This window comes from Protopterus annectens, chromosome 8.part0 (genome assembly GCF_019279795.1).
Source record: "Protopterus annectens isolate FY-2018-M chromosome 8.part0, PAN1.0, whole genome shotgun sequence".
NCBI classification, from domain to species: domain Eukaryota; kingdom Metazoa; phylum Chordata; order Ceratodontiformes; family Protopteridae; genus Protopterus; species Protopterus annectens.
Genome location: NC_056741.1, coordinates 1,037,714,534 through 1,037,727,478, shown reverse-complemented (window position 1 = coordinate 1,037,727,478; position 12,945 = coordinate 1,037,714,534). Strand labels below are relative to the sequence as shown.

General features: G+C 40.1%; 1 protein-coding gene across 2 annotated transcripts in view; it reads left to right on the top strand.

Moving 5' to 3' along the window:
• LOC122809207 (chloride channel protein ClC-Kb-like) overlaps window positions 1-12,945 on the top strand; it is a 1,320,353-nt gene that overhangs the window by 246,221 nt on the left and 1,061,187 nt on the right. For both annotated transcript variants that reach the window (XM_044080518.1, XM_044080517.1), the window contains one exon: window positions 12,298-12,423. In XM_044080518.1, the coding sequence (XP_043936453.1) occupies window positions 12,298-12,423 (126 nt within the window). The remainder of the gene's footprint in view (window positions 1-12,297; window positions 12,424-12,945) is intronic.

Below are 12,945 nucleotides of genomic sequence, written 5' to 3'. Positions count from 1 at the left end.
GTAGTTCCTGGGGTCCGTGGTGGCTCCCCCCTTGTGGAGTGGGATAACTGTTGCTGTGCACCATTCAGCAGGCACAAAGCCTGAGGTGAGGCCATGATTGAACATAGTACTTAGATGTGGTGCCAGTTCGTTCTGTAGTTCATGTAGAACGCAGCCTGGGATGTTGTCTGGTCCCATGGATGCTGTGTTCTTAGCTTTGGAGAGTGTGGTTTTTACCTGTGCAGCCGTGATTACAGGAACTTTGCATTCTTCCGGTATAGAGATGGGCTCTTTAGGGGTGAAAGTGGGATAAAGTTAGCACTGAACCTATCTGCCAGGATGTTGGCAATATCAGTTGGGTCTCTATATTTAGTGCCATTGTGCTGTAACTCAGAATAGATCTGAGTGTTGCCATTGAGATTATTGACATAGGTATAGAATGCTTTGTGGTTGTCTTTAGAATCAGTGGTAATTTTGTTTTTGTAACTAGCTTTGGAGGATTTTATCAGGGATCGCAGCTTCTTAGAGAGGCTGACCAGGGAGCTCCTCCACTTGTGGGATTTTACTCTCTTTTGCAAGAGTTTCTTCCTTCTGTTGTACAGTTTGTTTATGGCAGGGGACCACCAGATTGGCTTCCTTTTTTTTTGAGGATAGCATCTTGGTTCTGTTTGGGATAGCACGATCCATGCACTCATGTAAGTGCTTATAAAGTGCAATTGTGTAGGCTTCAGTAGTCGTAACTGTATTGTCCATCTGCATGGGTGTTATGAAGTTCACCACTTCTGTCTTAAGAAGCATGAAGTTGGCTTTGGAGAAATTTTTTACCATGGTTTCCTTAATGGGGGTGAGGGCAGGATGTGGATATCTAGAGTAATTAGATTATGGTCGGATCAGACCAATGAGGCGTTGACTTCAGGTGTGGAGGCACTCCTATTGGTAATGACTAGATCTAGGATATTGTTGCCCCTGGTGGGGGTGTGGATAAGTTGATCCAGGGCATTGGAGTTTATGAATTTCAGAAAGCGTTGAGCGAAGGAGTTGGTACATGTGTAGTTTTCCCAGTTAATGGTGGAGTAGTTGAAATCGCTCATTATTAGGGTGTTTGGTTGAACCCTAATATTTTCCAGTACATCAAGAAAAGAGGAGTGGGAATCCTGGGGCATGGTGGGTGATCTGTAGCAAGCTACAATTTGGATTGCAGTTTTGCCAATAGTTAGTTGCACTTGGATAACCTCGGCTGCATTATGCTGAGCAACTAGCCTGGAGGTGTGGATATCCTTAATGAATATGAACACACCTCCGCCTTTGGTGTTCCGGTCCAGGTTACATGGCCGAAAGTAATGTATGACTTATAGCCTGGTAGTGCAGGGGTGCACTCTGGAGCCTTGAACCAGGTCTCAGTCACTGCACAGATATCAATGTTCTCCATTTTAAGGAGTGCCTTGAGTGAGTGCATTTTGAGATTTAGACTTCTAGCATTGAGTAGCATCACCCTCAGTTTTTGCTTGCCTGTTCCTGTTACGGTGGTGAATTTGTCATTTAAACCTTGCCTAAAAAAGGCACTATGGGGGCGGCAAGAACCTTAGCCAGTATCTGGAATCCCAGGGGTGACAGGTGCAGGCCATCTCTGGCAAAGCATCGTGGTCTGTCTACCATGTCATCCCAGGCAGACAGATACTGGATCCCTTTAGAATGGCACCAGAAGCTTAGCCAATTGTTGAAGTCAATCATTTTGTCCTTGTACTGCAGCATCATTCTGGGTGATGGCAGAATGCTACTCAGGGCTAGGGTCATACCTGCCTGGTCTACAAGATCAGAGAGCTCTTCCATGTCTCTTTTCATGTAGTCCAGGGAGGTACATCTCAGGTCGTTCACACCAACATGGACAATGACAAAGTCATATTTGTACTTGTTGTGGAGTGACCTGAGTGCGTGGGTTATGTGGCGGATCCTGGCACCCGACAGGCAGCTGACAGTAACCTTCTCCTTGTTTAACCTGGTGAGTGGGACATCGGTGTGCCTGACTATAGAGTCACCTATGACTAGTGTGTTGGGTATGTTGTTTTGCCTTATTGGCTGTGGTTGAGTGGCACACTGAGTCTGCAGGCTATGTGTCATTTGGGTTGTGTTGGGGAGGGTGGAGGTTGCTTGCATTTCTTCTTTGGAGATCTCTGTTGCTTGAGCAGATTATTATTGAGAGCCTCTGCAAATGTTTTTGTGTCAGAAATGTCAGAAACAGTCCCTTCCAGTGGTGCAGTGGTGGTGTAACTTTATTCAGGTCTCTATAGTCTACAGTAAGCCTTCAAGATCCATCAGGCTTCTTCACTGGCCAAACAGGACTGTTGAATAGACTCACAAGCAGCTGAATTATGCCAGCCTACAACAACTCAGATTGTGTCAGATATCTCAGCAAGTCCCCAGGGTATTCTGTACTATTTACTGTTCATGATTGCCTTTGGTGGTGGGATATAAATCAGTTCCCTCTTATATTCACCTCAAATGACAGCCTGCCACATCCCATATTTGAAGTGTCCTTCCTGCTGTAGTCTCTAAAGTTTTCCCTTTCAGAATATCTCTTCCTAAATTGTGCTCCAGTGCAGGGACTATTACAGCTGTAATCCATGTAGGGACTTCATTCCCAAAAGCTATTTAGCCCTTGTTTTTTAGCCCAGAGGTTTTTTTTTTTTTTGCATTTCCATTCTGATCAGTTTGTATGGACTGCCCTTTGAGTCTGTAAGGGGTTTCCTCCAAAAATAGTTACATCAGCTCCTGTGTCTACTAATGCCATGATAAGCTGTGGTCTCTTATGCTAATAAATTATAAGGAATCCATAACGCTGCTGGTCCCCAGGTGTAATTGCTCTCACTGTGCCCCTAACTGCTGCACTTTGTGCAGGGACTGGTTTTCTAATTTTGCTTTTTCTTCCTCTTCCCTTCTACTTGTTTTCCTTTTTCCACTTTTCATTTGTTTCCCCTGTGCTTATGCCATTAATATCTTGTGCTGCTACTTCCCATTTTAAACGATTTAAAAACATATGTTTTCTGCTCACTTTTTTGCCCTGCTGTTGGCTGGCATGTCGTCTTCATATCTTTCTTTCCTTCCTTTCTTATGTTAATTCTTCTAGTTGAATTAATGTCTAACTTACTCCAGCATTGCCTCTTGGAGCTGACATTGTGTCTCCTTCACCACAGTTACATTCTTAACACCACTAGTCATTACTTATAAATCCAGGCACGTCTCTGTCTTCAGAGCTCCACCCTAATCAATGTCTAATGGACAGACAACAGCTAAATTCGCCATCTCTCATGCCTGTTATGCAGCTTCTTCCATTGTCTTCCAGAATTTATGTTCATTAAAAGTTGCAGAAGCATCAGGCCATGGTAGATGAAAGGCAGCTCCTAAACAGTTTTGCTAATAATTCTATATAAATGGAAGAAGGATTATGCTTTTCCATCAGATTATACCCTTTCAGACTTGGAGGAATTTCTAAAGTATTTGGAAGGTGTTATGTCCTTTTTATAATTTACTTTCAGTTACTCAACTATTAATATTAATTTTTAGATGCTAAACTTAAAAATTTTCAGAGAACTAGATTTGAATCTAATATTCATATGAAGGCTACATTCAGCAATTCCATTTTACATTTTCATGGCAATTATTCTCCTTGGATGAAACACAGCATTGTTAAAGATCAGTTTGTCAGACTTCCTAGAATGGTCTCTGTCAATAAAATATTTAAATTTTGAGCAGTTTTTTTTAAAACAGATGTTTTTGGATAGGCTATACCCTGAGTCCATTTTGGATGATACAATTAAAGAAATTTTGAGAAAGAGGGAAGACTGTTTTGCATCTGTTTTGAAGCAACCATTTGTTTCCATGTGTTCATGAATTTTTCCTTGGAAATTATAATAACGCTATGTGCTTGAAGTTTTATTTATGTATTGCTTTTGTTGGCCAAGATTGTCCAATTGAGCTGTAATTTTAAGCACCAGAGAAAAATATAAATCTTAAAGTTTCATCTAATAACTAAAAGGCAACTATATCAGACAAAATCTGCAGTCAGCAAAAGACAGGAGTCATTACATATTAATACATAAACATTTGGCATATACAGTGAGGTTTAAAATGCCAAACTACGATTGTACATTTATGGACAGGAAAAATATGAAAGAGGAGGAGTGGGAAAATGTGTAGAAAGCAGAGAGGAGATGATACGATTTGCAGTTAGAGAGTAGTTGAAGAAAAAAGAGACACACAGATGTCCCTCTCACAAGGCTGGGTAAGGAAAAGGTCATGATCAGCTGTCTGTCAGGTATCAGGATCGACCACATCACACATGCACTCAAGTCTCTCAACAGCAGCTATTGTTATGACTCCATCATAGTCCATATTGGTGTGAATAACTTGAGACGCACCTCTCTGGACTATATGAAGAGAGACATGACTCAGCTATAAGACTATGTGTCTCAGGCAGGTGTGTCCCTAGCCTTAAGCAGCATTTTACCTTCACCTAGAATGATACCTTAATACAAACAGAAAATGATTGACTTCAATAATTGGCTTAGTTGTTGGTGTCATTCTAAGGGGACCCAGTATCTGACAGCCCGTGATGACATGATAAACAGACCTTGATGCTTTGCCAAAGATGGTCTTCATCTGTCACCCCTGGGATTTTGGCTACTGGCTAAGGCTTTTGCTACCCCCATAGTGCCTTTTTTAGGCAGTGTCACAAGGACAAAACTCCTCATGTGAAAAACAACCAAAAGCAACCTCAAGGTCATGCTTCTAAATGTAGGAGTCTTAACATGAAATTGCACTCACTGGAAGCAGTCCTCTCCCTGGAGGGTGCAAACATTTGTGGAGTCACAGAGACCTGGTTCAAGGCTGTGGAGAGCACCCCAGCCATACCGGGTTACACCTCCTTCTACACGTTCAGACCACAAACAAAAAGCAAGAAAACTAAAGGAGGCAGTGTATCAATATTCATCAAAGATAAATATACCTCCAGATTGGTTAAACAGTATAATGGCATAGAGATACTTTAGGTGCAATTAATTGTTGGTGGGACACCTATTTAAGTCACTGCCAACTACAAAACCCCTCCATGAATCAGGACACCCACTCTGCCTATTTGGATCAACTTGAGTCTCAAGCTCAAACTCACCTGCTCAAAGGTTCTTCAGTTTTGTCAACTTCAATGTCCTGGATCAGTTGGTTGACACCCCCACTAGGTTGCCAGTATCCTGAATCTGGTGCTTACAAATATGGGGGACCAATGTAGCACCCCCACTGTGAGTTTATCCCTGGTGAGATCTGACCACAAATCAGTCTCATTTGAAGTAACTATCACACCTGACCCCCCCCCCCCCCAAGGCAGCAACTAGAGTAAAAACCTTCTCCAAAGCAGATTATAACCTCTAATTGGATGGTATAAATAACTTCACTACATCTCCCCCCCTCACATGGAAATGTTAAGTATGCAGAGCTATACAAACAGCTGTATAACTGCATTGACTCTGCAGTACCTGTTAGGACCAAAACAAGCTCTTCAAGGAAGAGCAAACCTGCCTGGTGGGCAACTGCCATTAACAGGCTTTATAGTAAAAGGAAGAAACTGGTGTGCTAAGAGTAAGAAGAAGCAGGCTTTAAACTGGAGACGCTCCCTCTTCAGCTTAAATAAGCAAATAAGATTTATTTTTAAGTCCTTCAAGGCAAACTTTGAATACAAGTTAACTTCTTCAATAAAGGAAAACCACGAGACATTCTTTAGTTACATCCATAACCTAAAAGGTAAGGCTGAGATTTGCATGGAACTGGTAATTAATGGTGACACATATACTGAGCCAGTGGACATAGCTAACCTGTTTGCTGACAGCTTTGGTGAAAACTTCACTCCTCTGTCCCTGCCACACATACTTCATGGCATCCCTACCACCTGCCCCCTACCTTGTATCTCTAAAGAGCAGGTCATAAATGCCCTCTCTAAGGCCTAAAACACAGAATCAATGGGACCTGATAACATCCCAGGCTGCATCCTACATGAGCTCAAACAAGAATTAGCATCACCACTGGGTACTCTTTTCAATCACAGACTAAGCACTGGCTTCTTCAAAGCTAAATGGAAAACAGCCACAGTTATCCCCTTGCTCAAAGGTGGTGTTTCTACTGATCCCAGGAACTACAGACCTATTAGCCTGACTAGCCTTATCTGCAAGGCCATGAACAGACTCATCATGGACCTTATCAACAAAGATATACCCTGGACGAGGAGAAGTCTGTACATACAGCCTACCTAGACCTACCCAAGGAATTTGACACTATCTCTCACTCGGGTATCATTGACAAACTCTCCAAGCTAGATATCAACCCTTATATCATAAGGTGGGTTGCAAACTGGCTCACTGATAGAACCTATACAGTCACAATAGGGGAAACAACCTCCAACAGCAGACCTGTACCCAGTGGCATTCCACAGGGATCAGTCCTGGGACCTCTATTGTTTGAAATCTATTTCTCTGAAGTTCAAGCTAAAACCAAAGGACTGTGGCTGACAAAGATTGCTGACAACTGCAAACTGGGTGCAGTCATAAAATCTCCAAACAATGGCAACATCCTTCAAGAAGGTCTTATGCAAGCAAATGACTGGTGCCAAAGCCATGGCCTCAAACTCAATGCAAAAAAAAGTATTATCATCCCTTTTGGTAAGAGCGATGTTCCTACAAATTATCACATCAATGACAATACCCTCAATGTACACTCAGTGGTGAGAGATCTGGGCACTCCGATTGACAGCAACCTTGCCTTTGATCACTATGTTTCTGCAATGGTAAGAAGGACATTGCATATGGCTCATCTCATAAGTAAGGGCATTGCCTCGAATAAAGAAGTTATGACCTTCCTGTATTATTCATTCATTACGCCAATAATTGAGAACAACACCCCTTTTGGTATGTACCTTTCAAAGCACATGCAGCAATTGGAGAGACCATAAATGTTCCTCACAAGGAAAATTCAAGGTCTTCAGCAGCTGTCCTATGTGGATCGGCTGAAATCACTATCACTTTATTCTGTTTCATACAGACTACTCAGAGGTGATCTCTGCCTTGCATACAATGCAATCTCTGACCCTACTTTATTGGAAATGCTGCACATCCGCAAGTCAAATGGCACACTGATTATTCACTCTAAGGATCTAAACCTGGTATTTGACAGCAATAGAACCTGCTGGAGGGACAGATTTGTCTCCCAGAGGTAACCACACCTTTGGAATAGACTCCCATTTCATGTCAAACCTCATTGGTCATCTTCAAATATAATCTGGGCAATTGGATGGGTAACCATAAATTCACCCTGGGGATTCCATCTGTGTCCCTCTTGGACAGAGGCAACAGGTGTTGATCGTGTTAACAAGGGTAAATTTGGCTAGGCTTATACGGGCCCTTGGGTCATTAGCCTAGTAACTTCCTGTGATCCTATGATCCTATAAATTGGTTCGAAGATATAGAGTTAAGAAAGTTGTAGTGAAGTTGAGGTAACTTTAGAGGAATTTGTTTTGTTGATGTATACAGGGGTTATGAAGATGTGTAAGGGCAAAGTAGTCTAGCCAGGGGAGGTGCAAGAGCATAGCCAAGTGTTTTTTAACATGTTTTTGCAATTTGTTTTTTATCTGAACAGCTTGGTTTGTTCTCTAATGGTGGTAGAAGTACTCTGTTGATAATCAGGCTTTCAACAATATTATTAATCATCACTAACAGATTTTAACCTTTTATGAAGATGTCAGCAGTATGATGGGAAATAAACCCCATTTTATTCATAAAGGTTGATTTAATCTCAGAGTTCATTTTTGAATCCAATGTTTTTCATCATGTTAGTAATCATCCACTCAGTATGTTGTTTGTGGTTCATCCAAACAATGTAGGTATGTACAGTGAAGGAAATTTATCCTTTTTGCATATGTGAATAAAATATATACCTGTGTTGAGCATAACAGTCCTACTATCACCAGTGTTGTTTGTCTTTCACACCCAGCATTTTATACAGGAAAGAGGGGAAAAGGCTCCTAAACATAAAATTTATCAGCATACCTATGCTGTGAAATGGAAGGAAGTGACTAATGCATTTGTTAAGCATAATATGAATTATTTGAGTTTCAGGTTTGTCATTTTTGTGCTAAAAAAAAGCATACAGAGGAAATCTGTATAGTTTTGCAGTTTGCTTGGAATATTAAGGAACTGCTAATGAGTTGTTTCCTGTGGTCAAGTGGTGCAAGGTTTGATTCCCTCAGCTTCTATTGCCTAACTGTGTAACTCTGACCAAGTCACATAACCATCCACCCCTCCCAGGATGAACCTGACAAAGGTCCGAGGAGATCAATGCTCTACCTTGGATTACAAATAAGTAGAAGAGATGAGAATAGCCATCTCCTCAAAAGAAAATTATTTGGATAGCTGATGTATGAAGCTGATAAACTGAATCAGCTTTGTAGTGTTTTAAATAAAAAATAACAGTATTATTTCATTTTTATTGGTTGGTTATGTATCATATTGTGATGCTCTTGCACTGGCCCAGTAATCAAGGAGCCTCAATATGCACCACTAGCACCAGGGAGGGATATACACATTGGGAGGATGACAAGTATACACACACACTAAAGTACAATTTCCCTTAAGAGCACACAGAGATCACAGTCAGTCTGGGGCTGGTTTCTGCCTCTTACTCCAGATCCCCACCCCAGTAAGACTCACCACTGGCACAGCTATAGGATTAAGATCTCAGCCAAGTGACCAAGCTAAGACCTCCAGCATCCTCTTTGTCCAACCAGTGCTTCATGTCCCTGCCCAAGAAGTTGACACACACACACACACACACACACACACACACACACACACACACACACACACACACACACACACACACACACACTTTGAGATTTGATTGATATACACACACACACGCACACCTGGGAAAGACTTGCACAGCTTTATTAGCTATGCCCCCTTCTGCACAGACTATAAGGTAGTACCAGCTGCCACCCTTACTTATCAGCTACTATAAGGCCCTTACCAAAGGGGGTCCAATCCTACTGTGTAATGTTACTAATAATCCAAATGGTAAGTGTGACCAAGACTTTCAAGGCTATTTAGGTGTGGCCTGTACAGTGTCACCAAATACATATGCAAGTAGTCTCAGAGCTTAAATATCTCAAAACAAACCAGCCACAATTAAAATGTTTAAATATATTTAATAATAAATAATATAAGAATAAGACAATACTCAACACAGTAACTACAGAGTTCAGATTCACAGGAAATATTTTAAAACAACATTGCGGGATAGTCTCAAATAAATACAGATAACATCTAAACTAATCTTTACTAAATTCCCATGTATATCTAAAAGATACTCTGCCCTAAATGACTTACTTACAGAGCAAGGCAAATGCAGATGAGAAGTGCTGAATGGATGTTTCTAGATCAAAGACAAGATACAAAATACACAGACTTTCTCTGAGAGAGTTCTTTAATAATCAGAATTACTGCTGGGTTAGCTCAGATGACATCACTCTTTGTCACTTGCCTTCAATTCTCAGGCTAACAGAAACTTAACAAAATTTAGTATTTCTCTGTGAAAAATACATATCTCTCAGATGTTTGTCTAGAACTGGAAATTGTAAAACAATTACACACTTTTACATTTTAGACCTAGTAATTACTTTTCTCCAGATAAGAAAAAGAAACTTCTAGCTCTAGACATTGTGTCTGCTTGCTGCACTGAAACTACTTCATAGCACATCATAAAGCACTTTTAATTTCAACTTATTTTCTTGACGTTTTGCAAGTTAACTTTGTATGTTCCAGCTTCTACTATTAAAACTTACCGTTACACAGGTATATAGTTTATATACATTTCTGTTCTTTCCAGTAGGGTATACTGTGGTTACAGTCTTGAAGGTCAGTACATAACATACAGTTCTCTTACATTTGTAAGACAAGCATATTAATCATATTAATATTCACAAATGACATATGATTATTTACAAAATTCCAGATAGTTGGGCTGGCAGTATTTTCCTGGTGTCACACACATGACTTGCTCTTGACTGTTTTTAATAAAACAAATGTCCCTCATTTTGTTATTCTGAAGAAGTCGTTGTAACAGTACAGACAAAAACACTTAATTTTACTAAATGTCTTGAAGACAAATACTTTTTTTCAAGTATGCCTGTGTACAGGTACACCTGTTAACCAATTCAGATTGCCTGCCCATTGAACCATTCTTATTATTCAGGCCCCCTTTGATGGAGCAATAACTGCCATAGGACAAAGAGGAATGGATTTATAAATGAATGTTGATACTGCATCTGTGGTCAGGGCTGAAGTGATAAAATACTTGTGTTTGAGTTTGTTGCAATAATTTTTAGTAAGCTTCTTATTAGAGCTGTAGGCAAGCAGATGTCTACAATTTTTATAGGAGCACAGCACAAAAGACCTATTTTGCCTAATTTCAAGATCACTTTGGTCCTCATCTTTGAGAAGACCTTTTTTTTTCCTCCTTAAATTTTAAATTAGAGGTATGTCAGTTTAATGAACTGCACAGAGCATCAGATGATCTAGCTATGGTCCTGCCCTGTGAAATGCATCTTGAAAGGCATGTTGCATCTAAGCCATCCCAAAATACAGTCCTCCCTGATCTTTAATCTAATATTCTTACAAGAAAAAACAATATTACAGTCATCAGAACCAGTGGCATCAGGGTCACTCATATATCTTCTTGGGAAATAATCCTTCTCAATGTAGCTAGTTTGGCAAAGAGGATTTCAGTGCTCAAGGCTCTGTGTGTAAATAGTCTCTCCTAATCTTCCACAAAGACAGATTATACCTGCACAGAAACATTTTCGTTATACCAGATGTGGTCACAGAACTGTTTTAAATGAGACCACACAGTTGTTTGTTTTTTCCCTGATCCACAACCAGAGAAGTGATCCTGCATTTCCTAGATGTCCACAAACATCTACAATATTATCTGGATGCACCAGAGTCTCTAAGAGGTGAGACCAATTGTCTGTTTTGTTTACATCCAGCTAAAAAGGAACAGTTGCCATTTTTAAATAAACTATTTCAAAATGTATAGTTTATTGCATAGTCTCTGCTAAAAACAACATGGTAAAATACTGTAGGAACATATTCTACTGGGAGTATGACAACTACCACTGTATTCCTTAGAGGTATCTACAGCACCAAGGACATTCTAGAGGCAGTAGTTTGGTTATCAGTATGTGCATTCCTAAAATATAAAATACAGGAAACCAGTGTAAGGCTAGAACAGGGTTCATTTCTATCATCCTGGCAGGCCTGTTTTAACTCTCAGCTATCTCATAGCCAATCACCCTGAAAAGGGGAACTGCCAGCACTGGGGATCATCTCTTGGATTAGAACAACAGTGATCCATGTGAAAAACATAGAACAGTTACATATGGAACTCCTCCTTTTACTTTATTTTGTTTAATAGTTTCACAGACCTAGGTAATATTTTAGCAGTATCCTTGCTGTCAAGTGATTCACAGAAGTCTACCATGCTATGTGTGAGTGCTACAGGTGCAGGGTTTGAATATTTTCAAGTGCCTTTAGGACACACTATAAAGAGCATTCCTGGAGTCCAGTGATTCCTCTACCTCAAGTCTTTTGTGCTGAAAATTTTTCATCTATTATTTTTTTAAGTGTCTATAAAGTACAATATATAAAGAATTATTCATGTTGTTTAGGCCCTCCCCCCAATGTTGCAGGACTTGCTTATTGGTCTGCAGGAGTGCAGAAGTATGCCATTCCCTCCACCCACACATAAACACACATTCACACATTCATGCAAATATGAACACACACACACACACACACACACACACACACACACACACACACACACACACACACACACACACACACAAAACACACCTACACTACCTATCCTGTGTGTGAGTGTGTGTGTGTGTGTGTGTGTGTGTGTGTGTGCGTGTGTGTGTGTGTGTGTCTTCATGTGCGTGAATAAGATCCGTATTTCTGAAGCCATATTACAGTAATCTCACCTCAGCAGTAAAGTGATTTGGTAACTCAGAATGAGTAAAATATTGACAAGAACTAGTACTATTCCACCTTTATTTAGAATCTTTCAGGTCAAAATTTCGTTGTAGGACTCAGCATGGAATTTCTTCATTAAAATTCTCAAATTCTTTGTTATTTGAGAAAACTACTGCAAAATTTCACTTTTTTGAAGAACCAGAGCACATGTCTAATGGCACTGACTATCATTTGTTTTGTATCCTAGGAGTACTATTCAGCATAGAAGTGATGACAACCAATTTTGCAGTGAAAGATTATTGGAGAGGCTTCTTTGCTGCCACATGTGGTGCATTCATGTTCCGGTTGCTTGCAGTCTTCAATAGTGAAACAGGTATGAAGGGATAAGGATTTTGGATGCTGACATACTACTTCATATATTTTCTGAGCTGCACATTGGTGGTCATGAAATAATAGCAAAGAATGGAAAATTACTTTTTCTTGAAAATCTTGTAATAAGGATTTTAGTTGGGCTCTGGATAGAACCCATATAGATTCACATTTATCCTGACCATCTCATGCAGTCCACTGATGTCCACACCATCATCACTGATGTCCCCACACCATCATTCAGGATCCTGCCACATGATTACTAGCCAGTGTTTCTATGTCAGCACTAAAGCAGAAATGCAACAGTGCATATGCTTGTGTTTAATCATATCATTTGTATTTATTTATTTATTAGTGTATGACAGGATGCATGTTACGCTTGAATATTATTCGCATTAGATATGGTTTAGACATGAGGGTGAAGCCAATTCATGAGCAAATATAAACATAAGACAAACAAAAGCATAAGCTACTAATTTTGCAAATGTTTTGAATTATCTTAGGAATAAATAATTCTATTTCCTTT